This window comes from Schistocerca nitens, chromosome 3 (assembly GCF_023898315.1).
Source record: "Schistocerca nitens isolate TAMUIC-IGC-003100 chromosome 3, iqSchNite1.1, whole genome shotgun sequence".
NCBI lineage: Eukaryota > Metazoa > Arthropoda > Insecta > Orthoptera > Acrididae > Schistocerca > Schistocerca nitens.
Genome location: NC_064616.1, coordinates 355,939,523 through 355,966,857, shown reverse-complemented (window position 1 = coordinate 355,966,857; position 27,335 = coordinate 355,939,523). Strand labels below are relative to the sequence as shown.

General features: G+C 47.9%; 1 protein-coding gene across 1 annotated transcript; it reads right to left on the bottom strand.

Moving 5' to 3' along the window:
* Window positions 1-596: 596 nt before the first annotated feature.
* LOC126249231 (mucin-1-like) lies at window positions 597-27,313 on the bottom strand. Its single transcript, XM_049950887.1, has 3 exons — window positions 27,252-27,313; window positions 26,456-27,035; window positions 597-704 (listed from the first exon to the last, which is right to left on the bottom strand). Exons 1-3 carry the CDS (start codon window positions 27,311-27,313, stop codon window positions 597-599), a joined length of 750 nt encoding a protein of 249 aa, XP_049806844.1.
* Between the last annotated feature and the right edge of the window lie 22 nt (window positions 27,314-27,335).

Below are 27,335 nucleotides of genomic sequence, written 5' to 3'. Positions count from 1 at the left end.
CTGTGCACTGGAGAAGGATAAAAGATTAAACAAAGCATCTGCAGAGCTACACATACGTGCAGAAAATAAAGACCTATTTGAACCATTTATCCAACCAAAAGGGTTTAATCTGCTACCGGGAAACACAGTCTAGATACTACCGAAGTTATGGGTACAGAAATCAAGGATCTGCGACACGAATTGAGGTGTAAGTAAAACAAATCGACAACCATTGTTTTCCTGCAAATAGATGATCCTCTCGAGGAGTTTAGACAAGATGTAGCAGACATGAAGACGACCGTCTTAAGGCTTTGCCGAATACGTGCACTGAAGACAGGACAGCCTAGCATATAATAATCTGTACACGAATGTATAACTATTCGACAAGTTACGTTGTTATTCACTTGGTGTTGCTCACCAGTTTCATTAATGAAGTCGCGTGTCTCTGGCACCCATTAACGTAACTTTGACACTTTAAGCATATTGTATCAGTTTATGACAATCATCCCTTTAAACTATTTTCTCGTTGGTTCAGATTATGATTCTTCTTCCGACACAGCATTCATTCTTATAATCCGTTGTGGGCGTGCTGTCTTCGTTAAGGTAGTCATAAAATTTTAATTTTTCTTCTTCTTCTTCTTCTTCTTCTTCTTCTTAGCACCGTCCCGTTGGGCGGGGTCCGCTTTTTCTGTCAATGCGCGCAGTTCCTTACCGTCTAACGCTGCCTGTGGATTTAGGTTTCTTGATCTAAGATCTGCGTTCTGAGTTTATAGTGTCCAGCAACCGTAATTTAGGCCTTCGATGTTGTCTGTTTCCTTCGACAGTGAGATAATAGCCTGAGCTTATGACTGAAGTAGGTGGTTCCGCTATGATGTGTCCATTGCTTTGAGCCACTACAGCTAGCTGTCGGATCTTTGTATTGTTGATGTGGTCCAGGAGGGAAATGCCTAATGGTCTTCTCAGTATCTACATTTCCATGACATGTAGTGAGTGCTCAGCACCTCTAGGTATTGGACAACACTCGGTACTTTATAATGCCACTGGCCTCACTATTGTCCGGTATGTCTTCGATTTTTGGCGGATAGGCGTTTTCTTACGACAAAGAATGCCAGTAACTTCTATAAATCGCATTCAGACCGCTTTTACTCTTGCTCAAACATCTTCATTCCCGTCTTTGTCACTCTGTAGTCGAGAAACTAGGTATCATAATATGTTCACTTTGATAAAAGGAGCTCCATTAACTTGTATAGTCACAGGAGAGCTAATTGTTTCGAGGTACTCAGTCTTGGGTATGTTTGAATGGAGGCCAAATCTTAATAGACGATCATAACATGTTTGGACATGAGTTTCAGAATCCTCCCTGGCATCCACCGCAACCATTACATTATTAGCACACAGCATTGTCCGCGGAGCTGGTGACGCTGTTAAGTCTTTGTCTACGTATCATGTCAGGAGAATATGGGGCGATGAAAATTGAATGCCCCAAAGAAGAAACAAACATGTGTTACTCTGTTCTGTGCAGAACAAGCTCAGCATTTTTGCGGAGAAAAAGCTACTCCATTGGTCAGCTTTCCGCGACCCTTCGGCTTGAAAGCCTCCCGTGACACCGCCAAAGAATACCGGTAGTACACTGGGGTGACAAATCATCAGATAGCGATATGCACATATACAAATGGCGGTAGTACCACGCACACAAGATATAAAAAGGACATTGCGCTGGGGGAGCTGTCATTTGTACTCTGGTGATCCATGCGAAAAGGTTCCCGACCTCATTAGGGACGCACGACGGGAATTAACAGATTGAACGTGGAATGGTAGTTGGAGCTAATCGCATGGCAAATTGCATTACGGAAATAGGGAATTGAATATTCCAAGAGCCGGCAGGAGAGGCTGTGCGGTTCTAGGCGCTACAGTCTGGAGCCGAGCGACCGCTACGGTCGCAGGTTCGAATCCTGCCTTGGGCATGGATGTCTGTGATGTCCTTAGGTTAGTTAGGTTTAATTAGTTCTAAGTTGTAGGCGCCGGCCGGTGTGGCCGTGCGGTTCTAGGCGCTTCAGTCTGGAACCGCGTGACCGCTACGGTCACAGGTTCGAATCCTGCCTCGGGCATGGATATGTGTGATGTCCTTAGGTTAGTTAGGTTTAAGTAGTTCTAAGTTCTAGGGGACTGATGACCACAGATGTTAAGTCCCATAGTGCTCAGAGCCATTTGAACCATTTTAAGTTGCAGGCGACTGATGACCTCAGAAGTTAAGTCGCTTAGTGCTCAGAGCCATTTGAACCAATATTCCAAGATCCACAGTGTCAAATCGTACCGAGGATACCAAATTTCAGGCATTACCTCTCACCAAGGACACGTACTGGCTAACGGTCTTCACTTAACGACCAAGAGCATCAGCATTTGTGTAGAGTTGTCAGTGCTAACAACAAGCAATATTGCGTGTAAATACCGCAGAAATCAATCAGGGACGTACGACGCACATATCCGTTAGGACAGTGTGGCGAAATTTGGTGCTAATGGGCCATGACAGCAGACGACTGACACGTGGCCTTTGCTGAGAGCAAACATCGCCTGCAGCGCTTCTCCTGTGCTCGTGACCATATCGGTTGGACCCTAGGGGACTAGAAAACCGTGGCCTGCTCAGATGAGTCCCAATTTCAGTTGGTAAGCGCTGAAGCTAGGATTAGAGTGTGGCGCAGACCCCAAGAAGCAATGGGCCCAGGTTGTCAACAGGACACCGTGCAAGCTGGTGGTAATTACATAGTGATGTGGGCTGTGTTTACATGGAATCGACTGGGTCTTCTGGTCCAATTGAACTGATCGCTGACTGGATCTGGTTATACTCGCCTGCTCGGAGACCGTTGCAGCCATTCATGGTCTTCATATTCCCAAACAACAATGGAATTTTTATGGATGACAATCGGGAACGATTGGTTTGAAAATCATTCTGGAGTTTTCGAGCGAATTATTTAGCCACCCAGATCGCAAGGCATGAATTCCGTCGAACATACACTCCTGGAAATTGAAATAAGAACACCGTGACTTCATTGTCCCAGGAAGGGGAAACTTTATTGACACATTCCTGGGGTCAGATACATCACATGATCACACTGACAGAACCACAGGCACATAGACACAGGCAACAGAGCATGCACAATGTCGGCACTAGTACAGTGTATATCTACCTTTCGCAGCAATGCAGGCTGCTATTCTCCCATGGAGACGATCGTAGAGATGCTGGATGTAGTCCTGTGGAACGGCTTGCCATGCCATTTCCACCTGGCGCCTCAGTTGGACCAGCGTTCGTGCTGGACGTGCAGACCGCGTGAGACGACGCTTCATCCAGTCCCAAACATGCTCAATGGGGGACAGATCCGGAGATCTTGCTGGCCAGGGTAGTTGACTTACACCTTCTAGAGCACGTTGGGTGGAACGGGATACATGCGGACGTGCATTGTCCTGTTGGAACAGCAAGTTCCCTTGCCGGTCTAGGAATGGTAGAACGATGGGTTCGATGACGGTTTGGATGTACCGTGCACTATTCAGTGTCCCCTCGACGATCACCAGTGGTGTACGGCCAGTGTAGGAGATCGCTCCCCACACCATGATGCCGGGTGTTGGCCCTGCGTGCCTCGGTCGTATGCAGTCCTGATTGTGGCGCTCACCTGCACGGCGCCAAACACGCATACGACCATCATTGGCACCAAGGCAGAAGCGACTCTCATCGCTGAAGACGACACGTCTCCATTCGTCCCTCCATTCACGCCTGTCGCGACACCACTGGAGGCGGGCTGCACGATGTTGGGGCGTGAGCGGAAGACGGCCTAACGGTGTGCGGGACCGTAGCCCAGCTTCATGGAGACGGTTGCGAATGGTCCTCGCCGATACCCCAGGAGCAACAGTGTCCCTAATTTGCTGGGAAGTGGCGGTGCGGTCCCCTACGGCACTGCGTAGGATCCTACGGTCTTGGCGTGCATCCGTGCGTCGCTGCGGTCCGGTCCCAGGTCGACGGGCACGTGCACCTTCCACCGACCACTGGCGACAACATCGATGTACTGTGGAGACCTCACGCCCCGCGTGTTGAGCAATTCGGCGGTACGTCCACCCGGCCTCCCGCATGCCCACTATATGCCCTCGCTCAAAGTCCGTCAACTGCACATACGGTTCACGTCCACGCTGTCGCGGCATGCTACCAGTGTTAAAGACTGCGATGGAGCTCCGTATGCCACGGCAAACTGGCTGACACTGACGGCGGCGGTGCACAAATGCTGCGCAGCTAGCGCCATTCGACGGCCAACACCGCGGTTCCTGGTGTGTCCGCTGTGCCGTGCGTGTGATCATTGCTTGTACAGTCCTCTCGCAGTGTCCGGAGCAAGTATGGTGGGTCTGACACACCGGTGTCAATGTGTTCTTTTTTCCATTTCCAGGAGTGTATATGGCGCGTAATTGAAGGGTCAGTTCGTCTCAAAACACTTCCGCAGTTATGGACGGTTTTATAGGCAGCATAGCTTAATATTTCTGCAGCGGACTTCCAACGTCTTCTTGATTCCATGCCACGTCGAAATCCTGCACTACGCCGGGATAAAGGAGATGCGACACAATATTAGGAGGTATCCCATGACTTGTCACCTTAGTGTGAATTTCTGTGGCAATTTGCCTCTTACGACCATAATCCTTTGCACCACTTCATTAGAGTCTCCAAACACTCAACATCGCTTTGCCAGATAACGGCTTGTGCTTCGCTTTTTTCTGTGGTGGTGAATCCATATGCTTCAATTGCATACTTTGCTCACTAGTCTTCGGGTCATGGCGACACACCCAGCACTCTTCCGGTGATTAGGTAATGTAAAGGAGTCATCTGGATTGCTGCTTCCGTTCGGCGGACTTTAAATGTGTGCGAATAGTCGTGGAACACACTGGGTGGCGAACTTTCCCACGTCGAAAATGTCGCGCGAGGTTGAAAACTGGTTCATGACTTATTTCCACATTTTCCACTTACGTCTTGACTGAGATAAGCCGGTCTTTCAGCACCAGGTCTTCCACTTTTAGTCTGATTCCCGGTCTGTGATAGAAATATGATCTGTATCTCGGTCTTCATCTTTCTGACTTGTGTGTCCAAACTGGAAGCGTCTGCAGTTCCTAATCACCGTGTCATGTAGTGATTTATTGTTCCCATACATCTTCACGAATTTGGCACGGATTGTTTCAGCACTGTTCTCTTCAAAGTCAATAAACGAATTATTTCACGATTCTCCAGTCTACGAATGTGCTGCGCCATCTTTTTTGGCTCCTCTAGCGGTGTGCTCGGTGCTGTGGTGCGGGGACTTCAGTGTGTTCCAGGACATCAAACATATTCCTGTAAACAAGGAAAAAGTTCATTATGTAGCTTTATTTTATCGAGGTGATAATTATAACTTCATGACAACGTCTCGTATCATAGTGCGCCACGGTAACCGTTCCATGACGAAGAAGTGAGTAGGTCGGTAAGACTGCGGCCACTGACGCGCCCCTGAGCGAGAGGATGGCAGCAGCGCACAAGCCCGGCCGAGGTCAACGCCCACGTCGCCCGCAGCGTCTATTCAGCCAAAAGGCTTTCCCACGTCCCGCTGCTCCCAACCGGCCAAGTCTCAGTTTCATCCTTCAAGACGAATCACGGAAGATGGGGAGACTAATAAATAAACTGAGCATTTCTGGCCTAGGAATTCCTGTGAGCAGTGAGCAGCGCTGGAGGTAACTGGTATCAGCATTCACTCACATTACTTGATATACAGCTGGCAGTATGCCGTATTCTACAAGTCGTCACCAATCCTTCGTCGCTTTGGTAATACGAATACAACGTTCATAATCTTTTCTTCAGTTAAAAAAAAAGTAGAGCATTGAGTAAGAAGTTCCAACTTGGGAAACTCGAAGTTAAAATTCCTGTCCGGCCATGCGATTTAGGTGTTTTGTGGTTTTCCTTAATCAACTGACGCAAATTCCGGGATAGTTCATTAAAAAAGTCATAATAAAGCCGGTACTCCGTCTCTAAAGGCCTCAACATCATCGGAATGTTAAGCACTAAACTTCTCTCCGTAATTTCGTTTTCCTAGTGCCTCTTATCATCCTTTCAATGTCTCGTTCGTCATAGATATTAATACATAATTAAGTATTATTAGGAGGTAACATTTTTACTTTAATTCAGTTGCGTGTTTCATTTGCACATTGAATGACTGTCCAGCATGAATAAATATTGTTACGCTCATATAATTCTCTCAGCAAACTGCAAACACTGATGGTTACATTCCCCATACACATGAGTGCAATCTAACTAAATCTCATTTTACAGGGTGTTATGATTAATGGCAAAAAGTAACGTGAGTCGAGGTATCTGTTAATAAGAGCAGAAACGTTGCAGTAAACTTGGGTCTGCCAACGAGCCGTTTGCGAGGTATTTGAAAATGTGTGGTTACGAGCCGCCACTGACATCAGGATGAAATACTAACTAATTTTGTACAAATGTATTTGTACTTGAGCACGGTACATGTTATAATTTGCTGTGCAGTTGAACCTGTTCAGTGAAGTGTTTAATGCGTCGCCCTCGCATTTCCTCTGTAATGAATTTCGAATCATCTCTTGAATGTTGACAAGACTGTTCAATTCGCTGCAGAAGTCCGCCAACCTTACCAACGAGAATGAGTCTGAAAATTGAATTTTGCTAACTGATGTAACTAAATATCCTTATCTTAATTCTATAAACGGATAGAAATCATCATCTGCTCAGTCTCTTCAGTAACCACACTGGTACCGAAAAGGAATATGACAGAGAGACGACTGAAACTGTTTAACCGCGGAATATCATATTGCGATCCTGTCTTTCAGTCGTGACACGAAATGGCAGACATTAAGGTAAGTAAGTGAAATGTATTCGTAGTTGCGGATATGAACAACCATCAGCTATGTAATGGAATGACGACAGTGAAAAATTAGTGTCGGACCGGAACTCAAACACGGATTACTAGCTTATTGAGAGCGGTCGCCTTAGTTTTTTTTTTTTTTTTTTTTGATTTGGTCGTTGCGGACGTCACATAACATCCGTTAAAGTTCGTTTGTTGACCCTTCCACTCTGTTTTTTTTTTATTACAGATGCCAACCAGCTCTCTGACCGAACACACTGAGCTACCGTGCCGGTGGCGTTAGGCTGTCCGAGCACGCGTCACAACCAGACTGAAACTTCATACGTCCTCAACCATATGTCTCCAACCTATACTCCCACATCAGTTATGCATATTCCTGTTCAAGGGAGACGTTTTAATTGAAAGTCACTTGACCTTTGTCGGCGGATAAGTACGATTTCGCAGTGCCCGTGTTGTTCAGACGTACGATGCGGCGTTCTTTCGGTGATGTGTGCGTCCATAGTACTTCTGAACAACACGGGCATTCTTAAATCGTATTTATTCGCCGACACCGCGTAAGCGACTTTCAATAAAAATGTCTCCCCTGTACTGTAATATTGCAGGTTGTACACACATTGTTGACGACATATGGAAGATTGGGTTTGAACGTGAGGCGTGTTCGGTCAACCTAAAGGTAAGGCAACCGCTCGAGGTAAGAGGGAACAGTGTGCCTTCGGCAGGTGAGCGGCGAGGGCGTCTTGTTTGCGTCCTGTCCGCAGAGTCGCTAGCGTGCGTAGTTTGTTTACTTCCCCCCCGTAGCTAGTACTTGGCGTCTGTTGACATTGTGTCGCTTGGATCATCCCTGCAGAAAAGCTACCAACAAGATCAGCTTACAACCCGACCACGCAAGACCACGAGCATTTGAAATCGAACGCTTCATCCGTGACGAAGTTCAAATAGCGCCACAGCACATCGTCATTATCCAGCTCACCATCACAAATACCGCCGTCTACATCGAGATGGTCGGTGACGCGATATGTCACGCTGTTGCGAGTAGATGTGCGGACACTCTCAAGTTCCAAGATTCCGATGGTCACATCGGAGCGATTACCGTTGACCATGAAAGACAACGATTACGCGCACTACGAGTCTTCAAACTCCCGTTCGAAGTGCCGGTGGACGTAGTCACCGCGGCTTTCCGACCGTACGTGACGGTAATTAGCCACATAGCTGAAGAATGGAACACATTTAAAATTTACCCGGTCCTCAACGTGGGCGACAAGTTTAAATTAACAAAGTACGTGCTGTCCTAGCTAGGCGGTAGGTGGATGTCGAGCAAATGTGATGTACAATGGACAGCCTCGTACTTGATCTGGTTGCCAAGATGGTAATATACATCCGGCGTGTATTCTAAATCGGCTTACACAAAATGCAGTTAGGTGAAACGGCGCCACCTTCTACGATAACGGCTCTCCCCCTCAGTTATGCAGTGGTGACATGGTCGTCCGTCATAGCAGACGGAGGACCATTTGAAGACAGGGAACGTCAGACAGCACACCCGTATCATGTCGAGGACTGACCGCCACCATAATAGAGACGACACAGATTGAAGGAGGTCGCCCATCAACTCCATAGGGAGGTTCAGACGAGAAGATGGAACTCGACATTAGGGTTGCACCGGCCTCTGCTTTTTCCCTGAGGGGGATGCGGTGCAAGAACCACACACTCATTCGGACACGGAAACTCGTATCCGAAAACAGAGATCACTGAGGAAACCTAAAAATCGACGTCGTAAACCCTCAGACGATTGCCTCTTGCGAACGTCTTCTCCGGTTGACGACCGGACGGCCTACGAGACGGGAAACATGGATGACTCAGGGTCGCCATCACCTGTTGCTTTCCCTAACTTTGACGCAGCTGTTTCCGCTCCCTAGGGCAAATAGATCGCGTGACCAGTGCCCACCACCGGTACACAGTAGGAATGAACTGAGGATTTACCCTTTATCACCTAGATCGCAAGTGACCTACGGCAGGCACGGTTAACTAACGGACCTTGGGCGGACGACAGTGAAGAACATTCTACGCCCACTCTGGAGGATGGGGAGAGAGGTAACTCCTCACATATCTCAGCCCCTCCCGAGTAGCAGCTGCCACGTCACTCACTGTGTCCCGAACTTGGGATACTCATCAGCGATCTTCAGCTGGTAGATATATGGGAATATGTTAACGGAGCCCGCATCTCGTGGTCGTGCGGTAGCGTTCTCGCTTCCCACGCCCGGGTTCCCGGGTTCGATTCCCGGCGGGGTCAGGGATTTTCTCTGCCTCGTGATGGCTGGGTGTTGTGTGATGTCCTTAGGTTAGTTAGGTTTAAGTAGTTCTAAGTTCTAGGGGACTGATGACCATAGATGTTAAGTCCCATAGTGCTCAGAGCCATTTGAACCATTTTGTCAACGGAAATCGGCCGGGATTCACTCATTTTACAAATCACTTGTCTAGTCGCATTGATAGTATTTACGTCTCCCGTTCTCTCGCGGCAACAGTGAAAAATGCGGAAGTGTGACCTGTAGCTTTTTCTGATCACGAGGCGTGTAAAAAATGGCTCTGAGCACTATGGGACTTAACATCATAGGTCATCAGTCCCCTAGAACTTAGAACTACTTAAACCTAACTAACCTAAGGACATCACACACATCCATGCCCGAGGCAGGATTCGAACCTGCGACCGTAGCAGTCCCACGGTTCCGGACTGAAACGCCTAGAACCGCACGGCCACCGCAGCCAGCCGAGGCGTGTATATGTGTGTCGTCACCCTTCGTCGCCAACGGGTGCGACGCAGCCGACATCCCTGGAAATTAAACCTTGCTCATCTCGCTTCTGCCGGCCGGGGTGGCCGAACGGTTCTAGGAGCTACAGTCTGAAGACGCGCGACCGCTACGGTCCCAGGTTCGAATCCTGCCTCGGGCATGGATGTGTGTGATGTCCTTAGGTTACTTAGGTTTAAGTAGTTCTAAGTTCTAGGAGACTGATGACCTCAGAAGTTAAGTCCCATAGTACTCAGAGCCATTTGAACCATCTCGCTTTTCCGGATTATCGACGCGCCGCGAGGTCACATGTAGTTCGTGCGTCCGCCGCCTCCCTACGTATCCTACATCGATCAGTAGGTGATTAAACTGTGCCAACTCGGAACTACGGAGAACCTCGATTACGTGTGGTTGTGAGACCACTGCTTGGAGGCGGAGCAACGTCGATTTTTATTTTATCGTCCTTCGCGATTGTGCCTCCTTGCCGAAGGGACGATCGTCTGAGCACGAACACATGAATTCGAGAATGTAAACTACAGCGACGGGCGCTAATAAAGGCCATCACCACTGTGGACCGCCGACCCCTCACCGCACAACGCGGTACTGGTGCAGCCTTGTTCGACCGTTAAGCACGACTTTATTCTGCTCAGTGTTCCGACCCGGTGATGATGACGGGAGTTTCACGATTGGTTTATGGCATTGCTCCATAGGACTTAGAATCTGAATTACTGGACAAAATTACGGAAGACGAAGTTATTGACGCGATAGGCGAAGGAGCGTCGAACAAATCTCCTAGCCCCGACGGACTCCCGGTGGAGTTTTATAGAACTTGTCAGTATTTACTGGTTACCAGTTGGTGTCCGGAGCTTACGTCACCCACGGTGCCGCACCAGCAGCATCCGTCGAAGGAATGATTATAGCTGATCACAAACCGACAGCTGGCGCTCGAATGCATGATTACCGCCCTTTGAACTTCTCAGCTGCGACATGAAGGTATTCACAACACTATTAGCAAACCGTATACGACCGATCGTACCTCATGTCATTTCACCATATTAGGCTTTTCTAGGGGATATCAATAACATTCACACAGCACTGTGTCGATGTTGTTGTTGCTGTGGTCTTCAGTCCTGAGACTGGTTTGATGCAGCTCTCCATGCTACTCTATCCTGTGCAAGCTTCTTCATCTCCCAGTACCTACTGCAACCTACATCCTTCTGAATCTGATTAGTGTATTGATCTCTTGGTCTCCCTCTACGATTTTTACCCTCCACGCTGCCCTCCAATGCTAAATTTGTGATCCCTTGATGCCTCAAAACATGTCCTACCAACCGATCCCTTCTTCTAGTCAAGTTGTGCCACAAACTTCTCTTCTCCCCAATCCTATTCAATACCTCATCATTAGTTACGTGATCTACCCACCTTATCTTCAGCATTATTCTGTAGCACCACATTTCGAAAGCTTCTATTCTCTTCTTGTCCAAACTATTTACCGTCCATGTTTCACTTCCATACATGGCTACACTCCATACAAATACTTTCAGAAACGACTTCCTGACACTTAAATCTATACTCGATGTTAACAAATTTCTCTTCTTCAGAAACGATTTCCTTGCCATTGCCAGTCTACATTTTATATCCTCTCTACTTCGACCATCATCAGTTATTTTACTCCCTAAATACCAAAACTCCTTTACTACTTTAAGTGTCTCATTTCCTAATCTAATCCCCTCAGCATCACCCGATTTAATTTGACTACATTCCATTATCCTCGTTTTGCTTTTGTTGATGTTCATCTTATATCCTCCTTTCAAGACACTGTCCATTCCGTTCAACTGCTCTTCCAAGTCCTTTGCTGTCTCTGACAGAATTACAATGTCATCGGCGAACCTCAAAGTTTTTACTTCTTCTCCATGAATTTGAATACCTACTCCGAATTTTTCTTTTGTTTCCTTTACTGCTTGCTCAATATACAGATTGAATAACATCGGGGATAGGATACAACCCTGTCTCACTCCCTTCCCAACGATTGCTTCCCTTTCATGCCACTCGACTCTTATAACTGCCATCTGGTTTCTGTACAAATTGTAAATAGCCTTTCGCTCCCTGTATTTTACCCCTGCCACCTTCAGAATTGGGAAGAGAGTATTCCAGTTAACGTTGTCAAAAGCTTTCTCTAAGTCTACAAATGCTAGAAACGTAGGTTTACCTTTTCTTAACCTTTCTTCTAAGATAAGTCGTAAGGTTAGTATTGCCTCACGTGTTCCAACATTTCTACGGAATCCAAACTGATCTTCCTCGAGGTCCGCTTCTACCAGTTTTTCCATTCGTCTGTAAAGAATTCGCGTTAGTATTTTGCAGCTGTGACTTATTAAACTGATAGTTCGGTAATTTTCACATCTGTCAACACCTGATTTCTTTGGGATTGGAATTATTATATTCTTCTTGAAGTCTGTGGGTATTTCGCCTGTCTCATACATCTTGCTCACCAGATGGTAGAGTTTTGTCATGACTGGCTCTCCCAAGGCCATCAGTAGTTCTAATGGAATGTTGTCTACTCCCGGGGCCTTGTTTCGACTCAGGTCTTTCAGTGCTCTGTCAAACTCTTCACGCAGTATCTTATCTCCCATTTCATCTTCATCTACATCCTCTTCCATTTCCATAATACTGTCCTCAAGTACATCGCCCTTGTATAAACCCTCTATATACTCCTTCCACCTTTCTGCCTTCCCGTCTTTGCTTAGAACTGGGTTGCCATCTGAGCTCTTGATATTCATACAAGTGATTCTCTTCTCTCCAAATGTCTCTTTAATTTTCCTGTAGGCAGTATCTATCTTACCCCACGTGAGACAAGCCTCTACATCCTTACATTTGTCCTCTAGCCATCCCTGCTTAGCCATTTTGCACTTTCTGTCGATCTCATTTTTGAGACGTTTGTATTCCCTTTTGCCTGCTTCATTTACTGCATTTTTATATTTTCTCCTTTCATCAATTAAATTCAATATTTCTTCTGTTACCCAAGGATTTCTATTAGCCCTCGTCTTTTTACCTACTTGATCCTCTGCTGCCTTCACTACTTCATCCCTCAGAGCTACCCATTCTTCTTCTACTGTATTTCTTTCCCCCATTCCTGTCAATTGTTCCCTTATGCTCTCCCTGAAACTCTCTACAACCTCTGGTTCTTTCAGTTTATCCAGGTCTCATCTCCTTAAATTCCCACCTTTTTGCAGTTTCTTCAGTTTCAATCTGCAGTTCATAACCAATTGATTGTGGTCAGAATCCACATCTGCCCCTGGAAATGTCTTACAATTTAAAACCTGGTTCCTAAATCTCTGTCTTACCATTATATAATCTATCTGATACCTATTAGTATCTCCAGGCTTCTTCCAGGTATACAACCTTCTTTTATGATTCTTGAACCAAGTGTTAGCTATGATTAAGTTATGCTCTGTGCAAAATTCTACAAGGCGGCTTCCTCTTTCATTTCTTCCCCCCAATCCATATTCACCTACTATGTTTCCTTCTCTCCCTTTTCCTACTGACGAATTCCAGTCACCCATGACTATTAAATTTTCGTCTCCCATCACTTTCTGAATAATTTCTTTTATCTCGTCATACATTTCATCAATTTCTTCATCATCTGCAGAGCTAGTTGGCATATAAACTTGTACTACTGCAGTAGGCATGGGCTTTGTGTCTATCTTGGCCACAATAATGCGTTCACTATGCTATTTGTAGTAGCTAACCCGCACTCCTATTTTTTTATTCATTATTAAACCTACTCCTGCATTACCCCTATTTGATTTTGTATTTATAACCCTGTAATCACCTGACCAAAAGTCTTGTTCCTCCTGCCACCGAACTTCACTAATTCCCACTATATCTAACTTTAACCTATTCATTTCCCTTTTTAAATTTTCTAACCTACCTGCCCGATTAAGGGATCTGACATTCCACGCCCCGATCCGTAGAATGCCAGTTTTCTTTCTCCTGATAACGACGTCCTCTAGAGTAGTCCCCGCCCGGAGATCCGAATGGAGGACTATTTTACCTCCGTAATATTTTACCCAAGAGGACGCCATCATCATTTAATCATACAGTAAAGCTGCATGTCCTCGGGAAAAATTACGGCTGTAGTTTCCCCTTGCTTTCAGCCGTTCGCAGTACCAGCACAGCAAGGCCGTTTTGGTTAATGTTACAAGGCCAGATCAGTCAATCATCCAGACTGTTGCCCCTGCAACTACTGAAAAGGCTGCTGCCCCTCTTCAGGAACCACATGTTTGTCTGGCCTCTCAACAGATACCCCTCCGTTGTGGTTGCACCTACGGTACGGCCATCTGTATCGCTGAGGCACGCAAGCCTCCCCACCAACGGCAAGGTCCATGGTTCATGGGGGAAGACTGTGTCGATATCGTGACATAACAGCCCCAGCGACGCATCCCAGGAGCGCTGAAATCACTAGATTTTAGCGAAGCTTTCGATCGAGTGGATCACGTGTACCTGACGTCCGTTTTCCAACACATGCAGTATCCACAGCAATTCATAGACGTCGTGATGCGCCTCCTACGAGGGACGACCTCATATGTGCTCGTCAACGGGAGTCTCACACAGTCCCTCCCGATTTCCAGATCGTTGCGTCAAGGCTGCCCCCTGTCGACCTTACTCTAAGCTCTGGTTCTGGAATCACCGCTCTTCAGCCTCCGTCTGCGCCTCACCGGACTAACGTTACGTGGCGTCACATTTTGCTGTGTTTCATTTGCAGACGACCTGGTTCTCGTACTCCGCAACCGTAACGATGTAACCAGCGCACTAGAATGGATTGCCAAGTACGGTGTGGCTTCCGGCAGCTGTCCCAACATCACCAAATCAGTCGCCATGAACATAGGAGACGGATTGACCGCAGCGTGTGTCAACCCCTACAGCTCAGTGGTACTACCAAACGCCTCGGAGTAGAGTTTCACGATGACATACGGCCCACTGCGGTCCTTAACTACGGCCGCTTGATACAAAAAATTCAGATCCAGATCGCCAGCTTTCGTCTGCGGGAACTTGACATTCTACAAAGGACACACTTCGTCAATATTTACCTAGCATCACGCATTCCACACATAGCCCCTATACTTCCAGTACCGTTACTGATGGCTTGACGTACGTTAGCGGCAATCGGAGACTACGTCAGTACAGGCATGCTCTTCAAAGTCGGTTATGAAACGCTGAACCTTCCCCCGTCCAGGGGAGGTCTTGTCCGAGTTCACGTCCAAGACAGCGTGGTGGTCCTGTTCGTCAGCTCGCACATCAAGCTGTGGCGTCACCATCCGGAAAGTTTGACAGGTTTTCAGCTGGAGTCCTTAGTCCAGTCCTCCCTTATGGCTCCATTGACAACATAAGATACCTCGCGTTCTACAACAGAGGTGTCCACCAAATGTCGTGGATGCCAAGAGTCATCAAGTTACACTCATGCTCATAAATTAAGGATAATTGCAGAATGCTGTGCCACACAACATGGCGCTATACAAAACTGGCGCTAATAGCATAGGCCCATAGGGAACACACACGACACAGATCTGTAAGTCCACGGTATTGGTGATAAGTTCAGAAAACCTTCCCGAAACACATGTGCTACAAAACGTCACTGTTTCCTGCGCTCGTACCCCGACATCAATATGGAATATGATCACCATGCACACGTACACAGGCCGCACAACGGGGTGGCATACTCTGGATCAGGTGGTTGAGCAGCTGCTCGGGTATAGCCTCCCATTCCTGCACCAGTGCCTGTCGTAGCTCCTGAAGTGTCGTAGGTGTTTGAAGACGTGCAGCGTTACGTCGACCGAGAGCATCCCAGACGTGCTCTATGGGGTTTAGGTCTGGAGAACAGGCAGGCCACTGCATTCAACTGATATCTTCTGTTTCAAGGTACTCCTCCATGATGGCAGCTCGGTGGGGCCGTACGTTACCATCCAACAGGAAGAAGGTGGGACCCACTGCTCCCCTGAAAAGGCGGACATACTGGTACAAAATGACGTCCCGATACACCTGACCTGTTACAGTTCCTCTGTCAAAGACATGCAGGGGTGTACGTGCACCAATCATAATCCCACCCTACATCATCAGACCACGATCTCCATACAGCTCCCTTTCAAGGACATTAAGGACTTGGTATCTGATTCCTGGTACACGACAGATGAAAACTCGGCGAGAATCACTGTTCAGACTATACCTGGACTCGTCCGTGAACATAACCTGGGACCACTGTTCCAGTGACCATGTACTGTGTTCTTGACACCTGGCTTTACGGGCTCTCCTGTGACTAGTGGTCGGTGGAATGCACTTTGCAGGTCTCCGGGCGAATAAACCATGTCTGTTCAGTAGTCTGTAGACTGTGTGTCTGGAGACAACTGTTCCAGTGGCTGTGGTAAGATCCCGAGCAAGGCTACGTGCAGTACTCCGTGGCCGTCTACGGGCACTGATGGGGAGATATCTCTCTTCTTGAGCTGTTGTACACTGTGGAAGTCCCGTACTGTAGCGCCTGGACACGTTTTCTGTCTGCTGTAATCGTTGCCATAATCTAGAGATCACACTTTGTGGCCCACGGAGGGTCCGTGCTACGACCTGCTGTGTTTGACCAGCCTCCAGTCGCCCTAGAATTCTGCCCCTCATAACGTCATCAATATGTATTCTTTGATCCATTTTCATCACACAGTCACTATCAGCATTATCCTCAATTTATGAGCATGAGTGTAGTTGGAAGGTGGTATGGTGGACGATACACACTGTTACACTGGATACAGACGCCCGATCAAGATGATACATCATAGTCAATGGTAGACAGATCACCTGATCGCGGCCCCACAAGTTACATGTGGCGGACTGACTTCTACGCCTGGAAAGTGGAGTATCACACACGCCGGCCGAAGTGGCCGTGCGGTTAAAGGCGCTGCAGTCTGGAACCGCAAGACGGCTACGGTCCCAGGTTCGAATCCTGCCTCGGGCATGGTTGTTTGTGATGTCCTTAGGTTAGTTAGGTTTAAGTAGTTCTAAGTTCTAGGGGACTAATGACCTCAGCAGTTTAGTCCCATAGTGTTCAGAGCCATTTGAACCATTTTGGAGTATCACACATGGACAAGCACCGTCTCAGATGTGGTGCGGCAGAAGACGTATGGCGCTTGGTGCGACAAACTTTGTTGTACTTTCTATTGGTGACCCGGAACATATCGCACCTCGGCTTCTACTTTTACCGGATGAGCTGTATTTCCTGCGCACCAAAACTAACGCAGTCACGTGGGTCCGTGGGCACGCGGTGAAATATTTATTTCACGATGGAACTAGTATTGAACTTTTGGAACTACCCACAAGAATGTCTTTGTAAGACTGTACGGAACCCAAAATGTAGGCAATATTTTTCTAGTTACTTAGCGAGTGCTCTACGCGACCCTCCACGTAGCTGGATCATCAACAGGTAGAAGAAGATACACATTGACCAAGCTGACAAGAACACGACCGATTATCGGAGGAATAACATACGACATGCGTGAAGACATACCTGGATGATAAAGCGTTAGCAGAGTAGCGGCGCACCTTTTTGCATCGTGTACGAAGCACATTTTCCGTTTCCCCATATATATTACCTTGCCGTAGGACATTCTCAAGATTATTTGTTTTGTTTACTTAGTGGCCAGGACTCGGATTATGACACCTATCCACTGTGCCCTACCCGCCCTCCCGTCATTTCCTCCTTCCTTTTTTTAAATAAAAAAAGAGGTTGCGGTTACCGCTCGAGAGAACAGAGAAATACGGGTTCCAGTCCCGGTCCAACAAAAATTTTCACTGTCGTTATTCCATTATACAGCTGACGGTTGTTCATATTCGCAACTGCGAATGCATTTCATGTATTTCATAACGGCTGTAGTCGTCGCAGTGCCAGTTCCTTCGGACATGAATCCAGGTCCGAAGAAACTTCGCATCGTACTTCTGAACGACACAGGTGCTGCAAAATCGTGTTTATCCGACGACACCGGGAAAGCGACTTTCAACTTAAACGTCTACTCTGTACGGGAATGCAAAAAAATGGTTCAAATGGCTCTGAGCACTATGGGACTTAACATCTGAGGTCATCAGTCCCCTAGACTTAGAACTACTTAAACCTAACTAACCTAAGGACATCACACACATCCATGCCCGAGGCAGGATTCGAACCTGCGACCGTAGCAGCGGCGTGGTTCCGGACTAAAGCGCCTAGAACCACACGGCCACAGCGACCGGCAGTGGATTACTATTACAGGTTGTAGACACATGGTTGACGACATATTTAAGTCTGGGTCTGGCCATGGGGCGTGCTTGGATACCCTAAAGGAGAGGCGACGGCTGGAAATAAGAGAGAAATCCGAGGAAACATTCCATCGTATTTCTGAGGAACACAGTCGCTGCAAACTCGTATTAATATAAGTGATTGCGGACAGAAGTACTATTAACTAGAAGTGGAAACATGTCTACACTAGATTAGATACATCTGCGATTCGACAGACAGTATGGGAAAGAACTTGCTCTCCTTCTAGCAGGAGTTCATTGTAGGTCGCTGGAGCTGCGACGGTTACCAAGTGACAGGAAAAAAGCGTATGTCATTCCCGTTTCCAAGGACAAATGCACATAGTTATAGGCCTATACCAGTAACGTCAATCTGTTGTGGAACTGTGGAGCAATTTTTATGCTCATGTTTTATGGCATGGCTACAGAACGAAAATTTCGTCAATAAAAATAACATTGATTCTGTCCCCTCTATTCTACCGGAGGACTGTAATCCGTGCCCAGATTGAGACCATGTGCTCTGACTTCAGAAGTGCATCTGATATATTTCTTCAAACCCGTGTAGTGAAAAAAAAAAAAAAATACTACCTTACCTAGTATCGGACCAAATTTCAGACTGGATTCAGGAAGTCATTGCAGATAGAACTCAACACACCATTCTCAACGCAACGAAATCGACGGGTATAAAAGTTATTTCAGGAGTACCTCGGGAAAATGTGGTATGACCATTACTGTTTATAATGTACACTGGTAAATCAGTGCATTATAACTAGAGCCCAACAGAACGTTGGATGCTCCCTGGTGAGGTTGCGGGCACCTGACGATCTACGAAATGTATGTAAGCGCAGCAGAGACGGATGGAGGATCACCCTAGCGAAGATAGGGCTGCAAATGGGGAAATCCTCTGAAATGAGCGGCTTTCTCAAAGGACAGACTATTATTACGCAAAGCCTGTGAACGAGTATCTCGAAAACGGCGAAGCTGGTGAATGCTCATGTGCTACTGTTGTGATCATCACGGGAAAAGGCAGAAGGACAGTGAAACTACTACTTTGCGCTAAATGGTTTTACGTCCACGACTCTTCACAGAACGAGGAGTTCGGGAGGCTTGTCTGCTCTGTAAAGTAGGAAGGATGGTGATCTGTGGCATCTCTGTCGAAAGAGCACAACACCGGTGCACGCACAAGTGTTTCGGAGCACACCGTTCATCGTATATTGTTGAACATGGAGCTCCGTAAACCACCCCTACGTGTACACATGTTGATTCCACGACATCGTCCATTACGATTTCAGTGCTCAGGGGATCATTGGGAGCCGACCATCGATCAGTGGAAACGTGTTGGCTCTTCGGGCGAGTCACATTTTTGTTAAACTAGGTCAATGGTCGTCTCCACAAACGCCGTCATGGAGCTGAACGGTGGCTCGAAACATGCAACTCGCTACGGACGAAGGCTGGTGAGATCAATATTATGCTGCGGGAGACATTCACCTGCGCGTGCATGGGACCTGTGGCAGCAATCGAAGACACGCTGACAGCTGCGAACCACCTCCACCCCTCATGCCTGATGTCTTCCCCGACGGCGATGTCACCTTTCAGCAGTACAATTGTCCATATCTTGGAGCCAGAATCGTGATACAATGGTTTGCGGAGCATTATACTGAACTCACGTTGATGCCTCGGCGACTAAATTCGCCTGATGTAAATCCTACGGAACCCATCTGGGTTGCTATCTGGCACCATCACCGCGTGCGCAAATCTGCGGCCCGTTATTTTCGCATATTGCATAATCTGTGCGTATGTATCTAATCCACAAACCTACCCACAGACTTTCGGGTAGGCTTCATAAGGGTGTTTGAAACTGAGTCTTTTGTGTATAAGAAAGTTGCAAGGCCAGAAGACTGTAGGTAGTTGCATGAAAACCTGCAGACGATTGCTGATTATTGCAGGAACTCGGAGTTCACTGTGGACACAAATATAACTAACATATTCCGAACAGGTTGGCAAAGAAATCCGCTACTCAACAATTGTACTATTGGTGATAAATAACTGCAAACATTAACTACTGAAAAATTCCTACTAGTTACTAGCCAGAACGGCCTATAGCGGAATGACCACATGTATACTAACAATAAAACCATAAAACCGGCGTGTCTGTTTTTTTGTTTGAAAACTCTACTCTCCGAAACTGCTAGACAGATTTTCATGTGGTTTCCACAGGTAACCTGAGCGTAGCTTGGGGAAACGTATAGGATAGAGTTCATAAAAGTAGGATCATGGAAAAAAATACCACGATTTAAAGCTTTATGTAAAACCGTCGTGTCTGTTCATTTCTCCGTCTGAAAAAGTTAGTCTCCAAAACTGCTGGATGAATTTTGATGGTTTTTCTCATATAACCTGAGCGTAGCTTGAGGATAACATATAGGCTGTATTTCATGAAAATCGAATTGTGAAAAAAAAATATTGTAATTTACAGTTTTATAAATGCGAAAGTACGTCCGGCTCTTACGTTTTCACGACTAAACCGCTGGTGTGATTTCGACGAAATATGGTACTGAAACAGCTAGAACCCTGAGGAAGAACGTATACTGTTTTAGAAAGTAAAAACAATCGGTCTCTAAGAGGGTGAATCAGGTTGTGAAACATCTTTTCTTTACATCAGTGGAAACAAATAACGTTAAAAAATTATATTTGTTGCATAATGTTCACGTTGTATAATGTATAGCTCCTTCAGTAGCACGATCCACAGATGCTTTCTCCTGCCCATGCCCCTCCTCCACACAGCTGAGTCTGCACGCTGGTAAATACAGGTGTGACGTCACTATGAAGTGTACACGGTATCGAAGACGACAGAGGCAGTGTGCCGTTTTTGCGACCGTTCGAGACGTTAAGCTGGGATAACCAATTTTGCAGACGAATAAAAGGAGCACTCCGTTATATCTTGAATTGCTATATTCACAGTAATTTTGGAAACTACTCTTGTCTTTATTTTCTTTGGGAGTGTGAGCCTGAAAACTTCTGGAAAACTGACTACACAATACGATTTTTAAATGGTGAAAGTGTCAATTTTGGAGGCAAAGTCACCGGGGCTCAGTCAGTTAAATGCCTTCGGCAGTGGTGAGGCGAACACATCTTGTTTGCACGGTTTACACGGAAAGAAATGAATCTCCCACCGAAAATTTTCTCCGGATTCACTTCTCGATCATTAGTAGCACTATGTATATTGAGATGGCAAATGAAGAGCTGTGCGGCGACGTTGTGTGGCGCCATGCCCACGATCTCAAATTCTGATTCTCTTTCGGCCATATAGGGGCTGCCTTGGTTGATCACGCTGGTTTTGGCCTCCGATCGTTGAGCGTTATCGAACTCCCGTTTGAGGTGCCATTGGACGGTGTGGTAGCTGCCTTTAAATATTACGACAACGTCGTCATTCACGTTACTGAAACGTGGAAATCGTTCGAAGCCTACCGTGTCCTAGATGGTGTCCGTCAGATAAAAACTGAACTGAGGAAAGATGTGCCCTCTTACTTGGCTGTTGTCGGCTGCAGGAGTGTAGTCATTTGCCATGGCCAGCTTTGCACTTGATCAAGTTGTGCCCAAGACAGCCATCTCCGTTCAGAATATCTCCAATGCAGACTGGTTCAGACGTCGATCGGAGACGTCAACCTCCCTGCGGCGGGCATTGTGTTACCTCTATTGTTCGTGTCGAAAGTGCTGCTGTCTGCTAGGCCCATTGTGAATCAGTCGACACCAGCCTCGACTCCTCTCGACGACGCAATGGTAGTTTTGCCTGTCTCTCCTACACTGCCACCAGCGGAAGTACCGCGGAGCATGGCCGTCAGCAGCAACAAAAAGTCTCTCCCGTCCCCATGGTTGTCGATTATGGAGCTGTACCGACCTCTGCTTTTCTACCGTCTAGTCACACGTCCGATGACAGCTGTCTGCCATCCAAAACAGAACAGCGTGTTAGGAAGCAACGGGCACTGAGAAAACGGAAGAGACAGCGTTGTACCTCTTCTGATGACCGCCTCCATCGGATGTGTGAACAGGATGATGACCTCCGATGCCCTGTCACTGGACGTCGCAATGTCTCTCTCACCTACGGACACCAACCGCCCCGTCCTGCGTCTGATGCGGTTGCACCATTTCTGCGTCTGACGCTAAATGTAGGCTCACCAATGAAAGCATTCCACTAAACAGGCTTGGTGAGACGACGTTAATACCGCGGATGAACTTTCTGGAGGTGGACAGGACGTGGAGCCTCTTTTGTGGGGTCACTCCCTCCCTGTGACAGCAATGTGAACTTCCATGGAGACATAGTAGGGAGCTCCCTGTGCTTCCTCTGTGTTCGAATCGCCATCCACCTGGCGATGGCAGCTTTTCAATGTCTATACCATATGCGGCTGCCATAAACTGGCATTACTCCATGAAATGCTACATGCTACGGACGCTGACATTCCCTTCTTTGATGAGATGCATGTTGCAGCTTTTGGTGCTCCCCATGCTTTTCTTATTAGTAGTGGGATGAGGATCCTCTTGCATGACAGTATCCTCACTGATGCAGCTGAATATCTCCCTGATGCCCGAAGTATGGTTCAAATGGCTCTGAGCACTATGGGACTCAACTGCTGAGGTCATAAGTCCCCTAGAACTTAGAACTACTTAAACGTAACTAACCTAAGGACAACACACACATCCATGCCCGAGGCAGGATTCGAACCTGCGACCGTAGCGGTCGCGCGGTTCCAGACTGTAGCGCCAGAACCGCTCGGCCACCAGCGGCCGGCCCCGAAGTATGGCCCTCACGTTTGATGGCCTCAGGATCATCAACGTCCATGTGCCATCTGACTTGGGTTGCCACTGCGAATGTTGCAGGTCCTCTGTGATGGCTATGTCTCTCTTCCTCGGTCTACAGGATTCAACTCCAACCAGGTGCCCAAAGACCTACTACTATGTGGCTCTATGTGTGCAGCGCTAGCGGCAGTTGTCCAGCGTCTCAACCTTGTGAACTCTAGGGAGCATGTTTGTAGCGATCTTCTGAGGTCCACCCATTTCAGTAGCCATTCTTCCAGTCGGCTCGATCATGTTTACATCCCCAGCAATATTGCCAATGGGATGCAGGTTGCTGATGTCTGGCCTGTTGCATTCCTTTACCATGATGCCTGTATCTCAAACTCCACCGCCAAAATGTGTGGTGCAGCTGGGGACCATGGCAACTGAACATGATCCCTCTTACATCATCCAACAGCTGGCTATTCATCAAGACCACATTGACAGCCTGTTGTCGATGCCATGATGAATATCAGTCGGCCCTGTGAAGGTGGGTTCTCTGCAGAAAGCCTGCTCACTGCAAAGTCTTGATTGCAAGGGAGGTCGCGTCGTAGCAGTGACAAACTCGGCATTTATACTTCACTATTCTTCAGAACTGTGCTACAATGCCATAGTATCCAGAGTACCGAGTGATGGTTAATGAGGCCAAGGCACAACTCACGGCCCTCTCTTGGGGTTACCTCAAAGGGGCTGTGGTCAGAACATGCACAAACAACGGCTTAGCATGGGAGGGTCCATTATTTACCATGTGATAGCGGAACAGAGCCACAGTCGGAGGACTTTGATTAATGTTCTTACAACTGATGATGGACAGCATGTAGGTACCCAATGCGGTATAGGGTTTGCTCTACACGCATGTAATGTTACGCTGTACTCTGCACAACGTCACCATCTCCCAACATTGTGGCAGTCTCCAGGCCCTTCTCTGGCTCGGTTCCTGGGTATGCAGCGATGGGTCTGCTAGCCGATGTCACAGAGAACGAAGTCCATGATGCTATCAAGGCGGCTTCTATGAACATGACTCTGATGGGCTCCCACTAGAAATTTATCGGACATTTCGTTCCCTACTGGCGACAGAGCGGACGGAAATTTGTCGAGAACTTACGTCGCCTATCATGTAGATTCCCAACAGTTTCCTTGACAGTCTCCTCATTCCCATCCACAAGCCTCATGTCACATCATAGATAAGCGATTATCGCTCCTTGACGTTACTCAACAGTGATTGAGATCATCACTTGGCTCTTGGCTGCACAGCTTAAACGCACAGCCTGGTACGTGGTTTCCCCTAATCAAACCTCTTTGGGTGGTACCAGTAACATATGTACTATCCTCTGTCGCTCTCGAGCGTTTTTGCTTAGGCACATCGTGTGCTTGGGTTTTTGGTCGCTCTTGAATTCAGCCAGGCTTTCGACTGGGTAGATTACGACTAACTGTATAGGGTGCTCCGCAATATGGGATACCCTGATACTACCGTCGACGTCGTAATGTGTCTCCTTTGGAGAGCGACGTCCCATGTACTCTACAGTGGCCTTCTCACGCTCCCTCCTCTTCTCGATGTCGATTTCCTACCACACGTGCTTGTGTTAATAAAAGAAAAATAGGAACACTTGTCTCGATGATATACTCTGTGCCTCCAGTACTCCTTGTTCCCGGCGCTTTCCTTAGATCCTGGGGTAGGGAACAGGACATGGTGGCCAAACCCCAGGTTTCGACCCTTTCCCACTTTGGCCCCGCCCCATCCTTTGGGTGGCCTGAAGGTTCCACTTGAAAAAAATGCAGTTATATGATGACAGAGCTCCCGTGTTCGAAACTTCCGAGAGTCTGTCTTTTTTTAAGAGAAAATTGCCCTCGAGTAGCAGCCTGGTACGGAATTCCCGTTAGACTCGACGCAAATAGGGAATTACCTTCAGAAATGATCCAGTTGTTAAAACTGAAGACTTAAATGTCTAACGCCAAAGCATTATTGGACGATATCCTCCACACTGTAAACGATTAACACATATCATTGCAGAATTACTTTAGTGTGTCTGAAGGTTCCTAGCACTTTATTACTAATGATTAATGAATCCGAGCTTCAAACACATTTCTGAGATTTTTGATCTCACCAGGGAAAAAGAAAGGAGCCCATCTAACTTCTCTGCTGTAAGACATGAAGGAAGTCATTAGTCACATTTAATGCTAAAGTAAAGGTCTCATTTCGTTTCTGTGTACATGATAGCTACTTCTTGGCTGCAATTTTCGTGTTAAAACGAATCAGATTCTATGTGGTTGCGTATACGGGATCTCTCTCAGAACATAACAGCATTTAACTACGTGTTCCCTATTCCGTCCGCGCCCACTCTGGCCGCCTCCAACTGCGGTCGTGGCCTCCTGGTTTTCCCTTCTTGGAAGGCACCCGCTAGTGACGCTCCCCTGCCGCTCTGGACGTTCCCTATTCCGTCCGCACCCGCTCTGGCCGCCTCCGACTGCGGCTGAGGCTTCCTGGTGAACCCTTCTTGGTTCGTGCCCGCAGTGTGCGGATGTCTGAGGCTCGTTGTTGGTGTTGGAAACATATTTTTTCCGGTATTGCTTCAGCAGTTCAAATGCCAGGTTCCATGCAGTGCTTAGCCAGTTTCCTGCTTCCCGGTTAATCAGGTTTTGTGCCATCTTTATCTCTATAGATTCAGTGATGACACTATCCCAGAACCTGGGGGTCTGGACCATGACCTTGGTCGTTGTCAGCTTCCGTTTCTGGACGTCCTGGTGAAGAAGAAGGCGGATGGCACCTTCAGCCACAGTGTGTACCGAAAGCCAACACACACAGACTTATACCTACAGGCCGACAGCTGCCACCACCCAGCACGAAAGACCGGGGTGCTTAGAACACTCGTACACCGAGCCAAGACACTGTATGACTCTTACAGCTTGGCAGGGGTACTTGAACATCTTCAAAAAGTGTTTGCTAACAACGGATTCTCATCCAGGGACATTCGCAGAGCTCTACATCCCGCCAGACGTCAGGATACACCGGAGAACGAGCAAGAAGAAGAAATCAAGAAGCTGGCATTTTTACCGTATGCTGGGCCTGTTTCTGCCAAGATCAGCAAAATACTAATGAAACATAACATCAAGAGTGTCTTCTGCCCACCTAGCAAAATCAGGGCTTTACTTGGAACAGTCAAAGATGACCTGGAATTAAGGAAGCCTGGCATTTTCAATATTCCTTGTGAATGCGGTATGTCCTACATTGGCCAAACGACTAGAACGGTGGAAATCAGATGTAAGGGACACCAGCGACATACCAGGCTAAGGCAGGCCACAAAATCAGCAATAGCTGAACACCGCCTAGAGTTGGAACATTCCATGGATTATGAGAACACCAAGGTCATGGTCCAGACCCCCAGGTTCTGGGATAGTGTCATCACTGAATCTATAGAGATAAAGATGGCACAAAACCTGATTAACTGGGAAGCAGGATACCAGCTAAGCACTGCATGGAACCCGGCATTTGAACTGCTGAAGCAATACCGGAGAAAATATGTTTCTAGCACCAACAACGAGCCTCAGACATCCGCACACTGCGGGCACGAACCAAGAAGGGATCATCAGGAAGCCTCAGCCGCAGTTGGAGGCGGCCAGAGCGGGCGCGGACGTAATAGGGAACGTCCAGAGCGGCAGGGGAGCGCCACTCACGGGTGCAGACCAGTTCGAGTTAGTCTTCCGTTGAGAACAGACGTGCAGCTGGTGAGTGTTGACAGTGGTCGGGGCCAAAGAGGCCATCGGCGACAGGACTTCAATCAACTTCGTAGCACTGGTCACCAGAGCAGTGAGCTGCGCGACAAGGTTGGCGAGGTCAGCGGTGGAGGCAGCCGGTGTGGCCCCGTCGCTGGAAGGGGGAGGCGTGGCTGCTTCGCTGTGAGAGTCCACCTGGGGCTGCTCGACTGACGGTGCTGAGCGCTGGGTACCCACGGGGCGGTGACCCCCGCGCCGGCGGGTGGCGGGGCACGGTCTGGCCGACGTCCCGGGAGAGGCAGTACCCGGGTCCGCCACTAGCAGCTGTGGTGGAGGCGCAGGAGCCTCAAGTGTCGGCACGGCCTCGGATGAGGCAGGAGCAAGAGCAGCCGACGCAGCCGGGACGGCGGAGGGCGCCCCTGACGTTGCCGCCGCGAAAGAGACGCCGGGCCGTCTCTTTGCTGGCTTCTTCGGACGTGGCGCTGGTGTTTGGCCACGTTGGCGAGCGATGGCACGCTTCCACACCTCACACCCACGATAACTGGCCACGTGATCACCGCCACAGAGTGCATATGTCGGCTTCTTAGTGGGCGGACGGGGGCACGCACGTCCTGCGTGGGCGCCGGCGCATTTAACACATCTGTCCGGCATAGAGCAGTGGCGCGCGACGTGATTGATCCCCTGGCAGCGAAAGCACTGCACAGGGCCTCTCCGGGAGCGAAGATCTTCGGTCTGAACCGGAACGTCGGCGACCCGCGTCAATTGGTAGAGTTTGCGGTTCTCCACGGTGTCGGAGCAGACGACCAGGAAGAGCGGCATATCATCGCGTTATTTAGGCGAC